The 14,084-nt window shown below is 44.1% G+C and overlaps 1 protein-coding gene across 1 annotated transcript in view; it reads right to left on the bottom strand.

Moving 5' to 3' along the window:
• Nucleotides 1–991: 991 nt before the first annotated feature.
• The window catches only part of LOC139798639 (putative DMBT1-like protein), a 62,474-nt gene continuing 49,381 nt past the window's right edge, over nucleotides 992–14,084 (bottom strand). The window contains exons 2-5 of the mRNA XM_071749627.1: nucleotides 3,582–3,671; nucleotides 2,904–3,215; nucleotides 1,978–2,103; nucleotides 992–1,098 (exon numbers count right to left, since the gene is read on the bottom strand). Coding sequence (XP_071605728.1) covers nucleotides 1,007–1,098; nucleotides 1,978–2,103; nucleotides 2,904–3,215; nucleotides 3,582–3,671 — 620 coding nt within the window. The 3' untranslated portion in view covers nucleotides 992–1,006. The remainder of the gene's footprint in view (nucleotides 1,099–1,977; nucleotides 2,104–2,903; nucleotides 3,216–3,581; nucleotides 3,672–14,084) is intronic.

Genomic DNA, 14,084 nt, shown 5'->3' with positions numbered 1-14,084 from the left:
CCAAGACCCTTTCCTCCTTGATTAGGCATGGAAACCAAGTGACAGATGATTGGGATGGTCCCTGAAACTCATGGGTAAATGCATGAAGTTATACACGTTGAGAAGATGGGGAGCCAGTCAAGACCTGGTCAGAGCTTGGGCAGAGATCTGAGCATGCAAGCAGAGACACTGTGTGTTACTTACCAGTGGTACTGTCTTCTGCTTCAACATAGTCTTCATCTGTGAAAAAGAAGAGATTTAATTAAATATTTCCTTTCTTTTAAATGAAGACTTTTACTGCAGGGTACTAGGAAGCATCCTCAGCTCTTTGCGATATTACACAAACCCTTTCGTTTAACATCCAATACTGGTGTCATAGAATGGTTTGTGTGGGAGGGACCTTAAATATAATTTAGTGCCTTGGGCAGGGACACCTTCTATCAGACCAGGCTGATCCAGGCCACATCCAACCTGGCCTTGAACACTTCTAGGGATTGGGCAACCCCAGGTTCTCCGGGCAACCTGGAAAAGGGTCTCACCACATACAAAAGGCTTCATTCCAAATACCTCATCTAAATGGCCCCTCCTCCAGATTTAAACCTTTATCTGAAGGAGGGAACCAGAATTCCAGAATTACACATACCTACTCTTAAAGGGTTGTGTGTTCTGCAGGTTAGTCCTGGTCCCTGCACAGAGTATGTTTGAGGTACCCATTACAGATCAGAAAACCTCAAACCCAACCCCACTGAGTCAGCTTCCAGGTGGGATGCACCCTGAGAAGATTAAAGGGAACCTGAATTGTTAAGAGTGAGGTGATGGAGAGGAAATTTGAATCCATGCAGGTATAGTGTGCCTTCCCAAGTGGTTTTGTCAGTGCAAGTATTTTTCCTGTGCCAGTCCCAGGCCCCTTTCCCTCCTTTATTGTGCATGGAAGCCAAGGGAGAGGTGATTGGGATGTCCCTGAAACTCATAGGTTTCCATGATGATAACAACACAAAGAGGAGATGGGGAGCCAGTCAAGACCTGGTCAGAGCTTGGGCAGACAACTGAGCATGAAAGCCAGAGACAGTGTGTGTGACTTACCAGTGGTAGTGTCATCTTCTTCAGAATAAACATAGTCTTTTTCTGTGAGAAAGAAGATATGAAATTGAACATTGTCCTCATTTCAAACTGAGTTTCCATTTTTCTTATTAATTCTGCTCTCTGCCATTTTTGGTTCTACGTATTGTTCTTAGCTGATTGTTTCTGACAAATAATTACAATGAATATTTAAGAAACTGTATAAAGTTTTCTGAATTAGGAGACCCCACAACATCTCTAGGCAGCCTGTGGCACTGCTCCAACACCCTCACATTAAAGAAGTTTATCCTGATGTTCAAATAGAACTTCCTATTTTCCACCATTATTCCTTTTCCTATTACTGAGCACCTTTCTCTAGAAACCCAACCCTCAGATATATATAGACATTGCTGAGATTTAATGGCCTGCAGGCTTTTTGTAAAAAAATCACAATTTATGGATGGTGAGAAACACAGACTGGGAAAATGGGGAAATTCATAGATGAAGCATTAACTGCAGCATTTCTTGATATCTCCACCGATGTTCCCTCCTAACCAATATTTTAGCCAGGTTTCTCTAACACCCTGCACATTGTGCTCATGCTCTTTTCCTATCTGCAGCGTGGTTGGGATTTCCACTGAACCCTGTTCTTCTGTGATGGCCTTGGAATTGGAGAGACATCTGTGCTAGGAGAGGAGGCTGCTAGGAGGAGAAATTGAATGTCTGAAAGTCACAGTGAAAAGCACAAGTATGATCTGAGGAGCTTGTGACTTGCTCTAAGTGAAGAAAAGATGCAGGTAAGAGTGCCTCAGGTGAGCCAATTGTAAAGATCTCACCATACATACAGGCAGTCTTGATATCAGCAGGTAGACCTAATCACATGCCAGTTCCCCTCCCACCACATTTTCCTATGAAAATGAACATGATCTTAACTATCACCTTTTTTAGTTGTGTTTTCCTCATTGTCATTAGGAGCAGAAGTTGGGGATTCTGTGGTATCTGTCACATCATCAGTGCTGTCACAGGGAGATGGTTCAGCAGTAGTATTTGAGTTCATTGAGGACTCTGGAAGGCAGAGCAAATAAATTATTGGAGAACTTTAAGAACTTTAAGAACTTCAAGTTGACTCACCAACTGAGACAATGGTGAAATCACTCAAACGTTTGATTTTGTGCAGCACTGGGTTGATGCTCCTTCTTGTCACCATTTTCAGACTCAGTGCTTGCTGCTACTAGTTTTTCTATTTTGTTCAAAACTTTGTTTTATTCCTCAGCCACAAAAACAGCTTAGATACAAAAAGCCTCCACTTGCAGAGAGTTCATGTCTAGTCTGATTTAATGGACTTATAGAATTGTTTGGGTTGGAAGGACCTTCAAGATCATCCAGTTCCAACCCTACTGCCATGGTCAGGGACACCTCCCACTACAAGAGGTTGATCCAAGCCTCATTCAACCTGGCCTCAAAGCCACAACTTCTCTGGGCAATAAGGGCCAATGTCTCACCACAGTCACAGTGAAGAATTTCTTTCCGACATCCAGTCTAAATCTCCCTTCTTCCTACTTAAATCCACATCTTTGGGGCCTCCTCTGCACATGCTTCAACAGCTCCATGTCTTTTCTGTCTTGAGAGCTCCAGAACTGGACACAGAGCTCCAGGTGGGGTTTCAGGAGAGCAGAGGGGGAGAATCATCTCCTTTGACCTCCTGCTCAGGCTGCTCTTGATGCAACCCAGACTATGGTCAGTGTTCTGGGCTCCAAGTGCACATTTCCAGACTCTACTCTGATGTCTCTTGTGATTATGGTCACAGGAAAACCCAAAGACATTTTAAAGAGCAGACAATCTTTTGGTTTGGTTAGGTTATTTACCTGAACAGATGACACTGACATCCTCATCATGAACACACTCATGTTTGCTCCAGCCATCGTTCTGACAATCTGAAAGCTGAGATTCACTTCCTTGACACTGCACATTACTCAGGAAGATGTCATCTGTGCCAGGGCCAAAGTAAGCCTCATCCAAGACTGAAACAACTTCACCACAACCCAGCTGTTTGCACACAACGTTGCCACTTTCTGTCGCAAAGTTATCATCACAGACTGTCCCCCATTTGCCATCATGGAAGACTTCCACCCTCCCAGAGCATTGGTCCTCTCCAGATACCAATCGTAGTTTTGTCTCTGTAATTTAAACAAAAAATGAATGGGTAAACATCTCAGTTTGTTTATTCTCAGAATGACTATACTTCTAACCTCTAAACTTGCCTCCCCATCCATGCAGGGATGGGCTGCCTGGTGTGTCCCCAGTACCCAGGGTTTACTGGGGAACACCTACAAGCAGGGCAGGGCAGAGAGATGGACAGAAGAACTGACACCAGGGGTTAATTCAGCTCTGTCCTCACGGTCTGCTGAATGCAGGACCTGACCTATATCATGGTAGGTTGTTGTGGCTGTGCTGGTGGGATAACCAGCTCACCTCCAGATGGCTTCTGTAGCTCTGCAGATGTGTGGTTCGTTCACATGCAGGAGCTTCCCTCATTATCTTACCTTTTTCTTTATATATGTATTTTTTCACATATTTTTTTTTGACCCATTTTTTGTCTGAGCATTCCTTTGAATATTCCTCTTCTGCACGTGCTGCAACAGATAAGAAAAAAAATCAGTATTGATGTAAAATGTCATAATTCTGGGTATAATTTGTGTGTTAGTGCGAGGTGATGCCCGGTGTGTGGGTTGTCAGTGATACTGCAGGAGACCCTTTGCCACCCCCTCCCCACAAGGCTCTCTGTATTACTGATTCATTCTGTCTGTTATTTTAACTGCAAACATTAAAAAAAATTTCAGAGGCAGTACCTGGTTCAGCGAGGAGAGCAGCACTTAACAGCAGCAGCAGCCAGGTGAGACGAGCTTGCCAGTCCATTGTGGTTGTGGCTGTCTGTTCAGCTGATGGCACCTTCAGAATTTATACCAAATGGGTTCTGGTTTCCACCAAAGGTGTGTGCTGTGCAATTTGATCTTCCTTCCTGAATGTCTTCCAGCCCAATGCCAAAGCAATGATTTAGTGAGTATTTTCATTTCACAGGGTACATCCCAACATCCGGATAGGTAAATCCAGATCAGAGCAGTGCTGGTTCTGGATTGGCTACTGAGATCTTCCCAAACATTGACCAAGACACCTCTGTGGCCTTACTTTGCTGATGTTGTTTTTCCAGGAACCAGTGGAGGTTGGGCAGTTTGGTAAGGATTCTCATACACCCAGTCAAGTGACTTTCCAATTTACAACTGTATTAAATCAGATTAAACCACTCTGAGAATTATGCCAAAAGAAGATTAGCATCCTGGAAATGTCAGGAAAGTCTCAGCCAAATTCTCTGTTTCTTATTCCTGTTAGGAGCAGTTTCTGGGCTTTTTCATATTCCTCTGACTCCTCTTTAACCTGGGACTGGAGACCTCCAGCATGGTTCAGCTCTGCAGTTCTCTCTCTCTCTCTCTCTCTCTCTCTCTCTTGCAGCCTGCAGAGCAATACAAGAGCTGTAAGAGAGACTGGCCAAGGTTTGGTTGGGTGAACATCATTTTTGGGGTGTAACCAAGGAAACGAGGGAGAAGGAGGAAGAGAGGGGCAGAGGGTGCTAAAGTTAGCTAAAACTGTGCCGATCAAGGAGTGTGCAGGTAACACCTGTGGGGCATCAGCAGCTGCCAGGTCCTGTTCTGAGGAAGACAGGAGAGACTGAAGTCATGGGGCCCTATGCAGTGATCTACACTGCTGTGCTCTGACCCCTGAGCTGGGTTGTTTTGGATCAAACAAGACAGAGCCTGAGGAAGTGGAGCTTTTGCCTGACAGGACTTAGGGGATTTCTAGTGAAATATTTTTGTGCTGAAGATCTGGTGTTAATCTTTCCCCATCAAGTTTTTCTGCATGGGAAAAACCATCTCTCCCTGCAAATAGATTTTTTTCCACCTGTTTGTGACCATATAAGAAAACACAGTTTAAAGGACTAAAAGCAGTAGGGAAATGCAAAGGTGTTCTGGAGGCTCCGACCACTGGAGGGCACCCCGGCACGGTCCAAAGATCTCTGGATAAGAGGATCCAACACCACGGTGCTTCTGCAGGGTCCATGAAGAGGCCTCCACTTCAGCAAACAGCTCTGTGAGTAAGCACTAAAAGACCAGATATGTACAAGAGGTAGTTACAAAGAGCAAGACAGTGGTTTCCATTCCTCACCTGTCTCCTGCCAAGGTCCTAGGATATGTCTCTGCCCAAGTGGAGGTCAGGAAGAGCCCTGGGCCACCACAGGCACTCCTCTCTTTGATCTTCCCATGCAGCTCTTCACCCATTATCACTAAAAGAGGATTCAGACCATGACACCTGGTAGCCCAATGGAGCAGCCTGCTGAAACCTGGATCCTCACACAGCTGAACTCACCTCGGATGCAGTCACCCTTATTGGAAAAATGTTCTCAACTAGATCTTGGGAGTCTTCACATCTTAGGGTTTTCCCCTTCCTCGTGACTCCAGGATAAGCCCCAGCTCTGTCACTCCCAGAGGATGTTTAAGTTGCATGTCCACAATCATGCTACTTATGATAATCTTCCTTGGAGAGGAAATAAAACATTTGGGGTTAAATTGTGTGGAATCTTCTAGATCTCTTTGAAAGTCTCATTGATGTCCCTGGAGACATTTAAAAAGCGACTCGATATGGCACTCAGTGCCATAGTCTAGTGACTGTGGCGGTAGTTGTTCAAGGGTTGGACTCGATGATCTCTGAGGTCCCTTCCAACCCAGCCTATTCTATGATTCTATGATTCTATGATTACCAGGTTCTTAAAGGGGAAACATGATATTTCTGCTTCAAGACTGGAAATGCACCGTGAAGCGACGCGGGGCTGGGGAGAAGGAGGAGGAGAAGGTATTAAGGTCTGGCCGTGTTTTCTCTTTCTCCTTGTAGATTAAATTAATGTTTTCCCTTCCCAAGTTGAACCTGTCTGGTTTTTGCCTGTTACTGTCATCGGGGAATGCAAACCTCCCTGTCCTTGTCTCCACTGAGGAACCTTAAGGTGGGTTTTCTCCTCCCTGTCCCATGGTGGGGGGGAGGTGAGTGAGCAGAACCCTGGTTGGTACCAGCTGGGCCCAAACCCTGACAGCAGCTTTGCTGTACTCTCCCCCTGCCACCCTGGACTGTTCTGTAGCTCCCCTGGAGCAGCCCTGAGCTGGGCTTCATTTTCCTACCCACTGTTAATCAAGGAAATTAATGTGGGTATGAGCACAGAATGGTGATCCCAAATCAAGGAACGGATGACTTCAAAAAATACGGTTCCAGACTTTCTAAACCAGAGAGGAAGGGCTGTCTTGACATTCATTCATTACCAAAAGCTTTTGCTTTTATGGATGTACCTGGCTCATTGGTTTATTTGAAATCCACATCACTCTGCAGCAGAGATCCATCTACAAAGAGAGAGTTCTTTTTCTTTGTTTCAAACCCACACCTGACTGGTCTCATTCCAGGCCACTAAGCTATTGTGCTGGAAGAAAATACTTCACATGAACCCTCCTCAAACATTTAGAGACCTCTAGCACCTCCTCACTTCCCTACTTATGTCTTTTCTGACCTGAAATGCTTCAGTCCATTTTCCTGTTATCTGGAAGCCATTCTAAATTTCCGATCATCTTTGCTGGTGTTCTCTGAAGCTCTTCCAGTTTAGCAGTGCCCTTTTAGAGTTGGAGGACCAGAAGAGTGATCAGCAGTAAATCCTACATGTGGCCCTGACCTTTAGAACTGAATTCAATTCTTTGGAAAAACAGAGCAAGGGGATGACAGGAGTGTTGAAGTGCATTTGGTGACAACCTTGCAGAACAGAATTGCTGAGGTGTCCCGTGTCACCTGGCATTTCCAGTTTTGCCATTGGCTCTATCTGTGATGTGTTCCTAACTCCCCTTTCCTCTGGCACTAGGCAAACAAAGACTTAAAGTGTGTTTAGATATTATTTTACTCTTCAATCGTTCAGATTTTGTGAACTGCAGTAACAGAAATTAAAAGAAACCAACAGAATAACATTTTGCATGTCTGGTTCCAAATGAACTGCCTCAGGGTCTTTGCAATAGTGGAGGATAAAATATAACTGCAAAAAACATTATGAGATGCTTGCAAGTGGTTCTTTGCTGCTGTCCTCTTCCAGTAGGTGAACCAGGCTGTGGGGCTTTGCTTCATGACCTGAACAAAGCATTACAGATTGACCTGAATGCAAACACAAACTGCATCTGGCAGATTTAGAGGAATGTAAATCAAACCATTCGGCTCATCTTCTCCCATTTTCAGTAAGTGTTTCCTACAGATGTTTTCCTCCAGTTAGAATATGGCACAAAAAAATGTCACCTCCAAATAGTTCTCAGGACTGAACCTGTGTTGTGGACTCCAAGCTTAGGAGTCCAAAGTTCTCATTGGTTTTTGTTTCTTTTTTCCCCAATAGATTTGCTCCTTTTTCAAGCTGTGAAACAGAAAGTGTAAAAGTATATGATGGTCCCTCAACTAATTCTTCTCTTCTTGGACAAGCGTGTAACAACAGTGATGCAGTACCAGTACTTCAGTCATCTTCAAACAGTTTAACTTTCCTCATAACAACAAATTCCGTGGCTTCTGCACAAAACTTCCTTGTCTTCTATTACTTCATTTCACCAGAAGCCAGTAAGTCATTCAATACCATTTGAATCAGAGCATTAAAAGAAACCTTCCCTGCTATTAGAGACTATTAATAGAATCTTTATCTAGCCTCAGATCTTCAGGACCTAGAGAATGGGGTGTGTATGGGAAATCAGTGAAAGAAAAGGCACCAAAATAGTAATGCACTTGCAGACAACCTAACAAGTTAAATTTTACAGAAAAATTATCACAATGAAGGCATTATGGGACTCTGCTTCTACTTGTAGACTTCTACTAAATTTATTCAGCTTGAAAATATTACATAGCATTTACCCAGAAAGAGACTGTGACCATTTAGCCAGAACTCCTGCCTGACAAGTCACCGAAGTCACTGAGGGGTTTCATTCAACAAGCACCTCCCTTTATTTCCTTAAAAATTAAGAGCATCTTGAACCAAGACAGTCTCAGCTTTGGAACAATTCCTCTGCATCTGCTGATCTAAGTGGCATGGCATTAAGCTCTTAAAAGCTTTGATTTTAAAGAGAATTTACCACATCCTAGTTCATGTTGCTTCAGTTTTTCAAGGCCAGTCTTTAACTGCTGAAAAATTGTGCCCTATTTCTAACCTACATTTGTCTTTCTCATGTTACTACAAACTTGATTTTATTTTGCTTTTGCCTATCAAGTAAAACCTCCATTCACAATTTTCTCACTTCCATACAGACCATGACCAAGGCCTCACATATTTATCTAATATAAAGTCTCTCAGGGTTTCTTTTGGTTGGAGTAGCAGCTTCATTACCAGCTTCTCCAGATGGAACCCAACATACCAGAAGTAATTCCAACTTAAGTCCAGAACAGGGCCATGAAGATGTTCAGACATTTGGAGCACTTCAGCTATGGGGAGAGGCTGAGAGTTGAGGTTGTTCAACCTGGAGAGAAGAAGGTCTTGGGAACACCTCAGAACAACTTCCAGTGCCTGCAGGGTCTCCATGAAATAGAGGGAAGGACTTCAGACGGGGGCATGGAGGGATAGGATGAGGCAGGTAGATTTAAACAGGAAGAGGGAAGCTTGAAATGGGTTTTAGGAAGAAATTCTTGACTGTGCAGGTTGTAAGACCCTGGCCCAGGTTTCCCAGAGAAGCTGTGGCTGCCCCATCCCTGGCAGTGTCTCAGCCCAGGTTGGATGGGGCTTGGAGCAATCTGGGCTGGTGGGAGGTGTCCCTGGCCATGGCAGAGGGCATGGGACTGGGTGAGCTTTAAGGTCCATCCCAACACAAAGCAGCCTGGGATTCAAAGGTGAAAATTGTTTGCATAAAACTGATTAATTCTTGCCAGGAAATAGAACTGGTACATACTATACTGTTCGGGCCCAGCTTAGAGCTACGTGGATGGAAATATATTTATAAGGATCTTCTCTAAACACACTTAAGTCAGTTCAGGAAATGACCCTGAATTCAAGTCATTCACACAGACACACGGAACCAGGAGTTTGGATACCTGACATGACTCTGTTTGCTCAAGAAGTTACTGGGAAGGTAAGAGCATAGATACCACACAGCCTACTCTGCTGAGAATTTACAAAAAGCATTCACAGAAAGACAGAGTTGATGCTCATTTCTGAATCAGCTAAGAACAATTTGAGTTTGCTTTTTCTCTCTCTAGCTGAGATCCATCTCCTCCCTGACACTACAGAGAGAGGTAGAGCTGGATGTACCCTTTGGGGTGTCAGAGGCCATAGTGGTGGTGTCACCAGCACCTCATTCCAAGGAGAAGACTGTGGCTGGAGGGATTCTGCAGGCTCCATGGCTTTGCTAGAGGCAAATCCTTTTGAGCTGTGTAGGATGCCCTTTGTAGGTGGGATTCCCTTTTTCCCTGCAAGTCACCTAAGCTGGAAAACCACCATGGAGAGAGATGGCAAAGGTTAATCTCCAGCATAAGCTGTCATATGTTCTCTCTTCACAATGATTTCTCATGCTTTTTCCCAGTCTTGATTTATGTGTACTAAAGTGGGCACTGCAATATCTTCTCCCTCTCATCCTATAGTCCAGTGGATTAAAAACCTGTTGCTAGTTTCTCCCCTTCACCTGATAAATATGTTGTGTCTGGATTCTTTTGTGTAATATTTCACAGATCCAGAAGCTCATCTCCTAAGTCCTGCCAGGCATAGGCTCCACTTCCTCAGGCTCTGTCTTGTTTGATCCAAAACAACCCAGCTCAGGGGTCAGAGCACAGCAGTGTAAATCACTGCATAGGGCCCCATGACTTCAGTCTCTCCTGTCTTCCTCAGAGCAGGACCTGGCAGCTGCTGATGCCCCACAGGTGTTACCTGCACACTCCTTGATCGGCACAGTTTTAGCTAACTTTAGCACCCTCTGCCCCTCTCTTCCTCCTTCTCCCTCGTTTCCTTGGTTACACCCCAAAAATGATGTTCACCCAACCAAACCTTGGCCAGTCTCTCTTACAGCTCTTGTATTGCTCTGCAGGCTGCAAGAGAGAGAGAGAGAGAGAGAGAGAGAGAACTGCAGAGCTGAACCATGCTGGAGGTCTCCAGTCCCAGGTTAAAGAGGAGTCAGAGGAATATGAAAAAGCCCAGAAACTGCTCCTTACAGGAATAAGAAACAGAGAATTTGGCTGAGACTTTCCTGACATTTCCAGGATGCTAATCTTCTTTTGGCATAATTCTCAGAGTGGTTTAATCTGATTTAATACAGTTGTAAATTGGAAAGTCACTTGACTGGGTGTATGAGAATCCTTACCAAACTGCCCAACCTCCACTGGTTCCTGGAAAAACAACATCAGCAAAGTAAGGCCACAGAGGTGTCTTGGTCAATGTTTGGGAAGATCTCAGTAGCCAATCCAGAACCAGCACTGCTCTGATCTGGATTTACTTATCCGGATGTTGGGATGTACCCTGTGAAATGAAAATACTCACTAAATCATTGCTTTGGCATTGGGCTGGAAGACATTCAGGAAGGAAGATCAAATTGCACAGCACACACCTTTGGTGGAAACCAGAACCCATTTGGTATAAATTCTGAAGGTGCCATCAGCTGAACAGACAGCCACAACCACAATGGACTGGCAAGCTCGTCTCACCTGGCTGCTGCTGCTGCTAAGTGCTGCTCTCCTCGCTGAACCAGGTTCTGCCTCTGAAATTTTTTCATGTTTGCAGGGAAAAGTTACAGACAGAATGAATCAGTAATACAGATTCATTGTGGGGAGGGGGTGGCAAAGGGTCTCCTGCAGTATCACTGACAACCCACACACCGGGCATTACCTCGCACTAACACACAAATTATACCCAGAATTATGACATCTTACATCAATACTGATTTTTTTTCTTGTCTCTCACAGCAAGGGCAGAAGAGGAGAATCAAACCGGAAGCTCAGGTACTGCATGGAAGAAATTTTTACACTGACTAAACTCATTGAAACCCAAAGGTAAGATAATGAGGGAAGCTCCTGCATGTGAACGAACCACACATCTGCAGAGCTACAGAAGCCATCTGGAGGTGAGCTGGTTATCCCACCAGCACAGCCACAACAACCTACCATGATATAGGTCAGGTCCTGCATTCAGCAGACCGTGAGGACAGAGCTGAATTAACCCCTGGTGTCAGTTCTTCTGTCCATCTCTCTGCCCTGCCCTGCTTGTAGGTGTTCCCCAGTAAACCCCGGGTACTGGGGACACACCAGGCAGCCCATCCCTGCATGGATGGGGAGGCAAGTTTAGAGGTTAGAAGTATAGACATTCTGAGAATAAACAAACTGAGATGTTTACCCGTTCATTTTTTGTTTAAATTACAGAGACAAAACTACGATTGGTATCTGGAGAGGACCAATGCTCTGGGAGGGTGGAAGTCTTCCATGATGGCAAATGGGGGACAGTCTGTGATGATAACTTTGCGACAGAAAGTGGCAACGTTGTGTGCAAACAGCTGGGTTGTGGTGAAGTTGTTTCAGTCTTGGATGAGGCTTACTTTGGCCCTGGCACAGATGACATCTTCCTGAGTAATGTGCAGTGTCAAGGAAGTGAATCTCAGCTTTCAGATTGTCAGAACGATGGCTGGAGCAAACATGAGTGTGCTCATGATGAGGATGTCAGTGTCATCTGTTCAGGTAAATAACCTAACCAAACCAAAAGATTGTCTGCTCTTTAAAATGTCTTTGGGTTTTCCTGTGACCATAATCACAAGAGACATCAGAGTAGAGTCTGGAAATGTGCACTTGGAGCCCAGAACACTGACCATAGTCATCAAGAGCAGCCTGAGCAGGAGGTCAAAGGAGATGATTCTCCCCCTCTGCTCTCCTGAAACCCCACCTGGAGCTCTGTGTCCAGTTCTGGAGCTCTCAACACAGGAAAGACATGGAGCTGTTGAAGCATGTGCAGAGGAGGCCACAAAGATGGTTCGAGGGCTGGAGCACCTCTCCTATAGAGCCAGGCTGAGAGAGTTGGGGTTGTTTCACTGGGAGAAGAGAAAGCTCCTGGGAGACATCCCAATACGTTAAGGGGGTGCAGGCAAGCTGAGAAGAGAGTTTTGAGAAAGGTCTGGAGTGATGGGGAAAATATCAATGGATTTAAGAAGTAAGAAGGGAGATTTAGACTCGTTATTATGAAGAAATTCTTCACTCTGACTGTGGTGAGACATTGGCCCTTATTGGCCCTTATTGCCCAGAGAAGTTGTGACCTCAAGGCCAGGGTTGAATGCAGCTTGGAGCAACCTGGTCTAGTAGGAGGTTGGAATCCCATGGCTGTAGGGTTGGAAGTGGATGATCTTCAAGGTCCCTTCCAACCCAAACAATTCTGTAAGTCCATTAGGTCAGACTAGACATGAACTCTCTGCAAGTGGAGGCTTTTTGTATCTAAGCTGTTTTGTGTGGTTGAGGAACAAAGCAAAGTTTTGCATAAAATACAAAGATTAGTAGCAGGCACTGAGTCTGAAAATGGTGACAAGAAGGAGCACCAACCCAGTGCTTCACAAAATCAAATATTTGAGTGATTTCACCATTGTCTCAGTTCTCATGACCATTCTTAAAGTTCTCTAATAATTTTTTTCTATACATTCCAGAGTCCTCAATGAACTCAAATAAAACTACCACTGCTGCCCCAACATCTCCCAGTGAAACCACTGATGTGACAGATACCACAGAACCCCCAACTACTACTGCTGAAGGCAAGGAGAAAATTCAAATTACAAAACTCGTGTGTGGAAATATTGAGGAATATATGAATATCTTGTTAGAGCACATGGGAGGAACACTGGGAATTCTGTAAAAATACTGAATAACTCTGCCTCTGATTAGCCTTGGAAAAGGCAATAGCCAGGATAGGATCATCTTCATTTTCATAGGAAAATGTGGTGGGAGGGGAACTGGCATGTGATTAGGTCTACCTGCTGATATCAAGACTGCCTGTATGTATGGTGAGATCTTTACAATTGGCTCACCTGAGGCACTCTTACCTGCATCTTTTCTTCACTTAGAGCAAGTCACAAGCTCCTCAGATCATACTTGTGCTTTTCATTGCGACTTTCAGACATTCAATTTCTCCTCCTAGCAGCCTCCTCTCCTAGCACAGATGTCTCTCCAGTTCCAAGGCCATCCCACAGGAACAGGGATCAGTGGAAATCCCAACCACGCTGCAGACAGGAAAAGGACATGAGCACAATGTGCAGGGTCTTAGAGAAACCTGGCTAAAATATTGGTTAGGAGGGAACATCAGTGGAGATGTCAAGAAATGCTGCAGCTAATGCTTCATCTATGAATTTCCCTATTTTCCCTGTTTGTATTTCTCATCATCCATAATTTTTTGCAAAAAGCCTGCAGGCCATTAAATCTTAGCAATGTCTATATATATCTCAAGGGTTGAAATGAAAGCACAAAAATGAAAAATCACTTCTTATGAACATCAGTGGATGTAGACAAACACCCTTGTTCCACAAAGTCTGAAGTCAGTTAAATCTTACCAATGTCTATAAATATCTGAGGGGTGGGTGTCAAGAGGAAGGAGCCAAGGTCTTCTCAGTGGTGCCCAATAACAGGACAAGAAACAATGGGTATGAGCTAGAATTTTGGAAGTTCCATCTCAATATCAGTAGAAACTTCTTTAATGTGAGGCTGATGGAGCACTAGTAGAGCATGCCTAGAGAGTTTGTGGGATTTCCTAATTAAAGAAACTGTATGTGATTTCTCAAATATTCATTGTAATTATTTGTCCAGAACCATCAGCCAAGAAAAACACAGAAATGAAACCTCAGTTTAAAACAAGAACAATATAATATCAAACAAAAAACATTCCAAGATAAAATTATTGAATGTTACTCAAAAATGTGTAATATTGAAAGCAGTTGCTGAGGTTCCTCTAGGAACTCTAGGTCCATTTAAAATAAAGAATATATTTAATTTTGTTTCTT

The sequence above is a fragment of the Heliangelus exortis genome, chromosome 7 (genome assembly GCF_036169615.1).
Source record: "Heliangelus exortis chromosome 7, bHelExo1.hap1, whole genome shotgun sequence".
Lineage (NCBI taxonomy): Eukaryota > Metazoa > Chordata > Aves > Apodiformes > Trochilidae > Heliangelus > Heliangelus exortis.
Note: the sequence above shows the minus strand (reverse complement) of the source record. Positions and strands in the feature narration are given on the sequence as shown.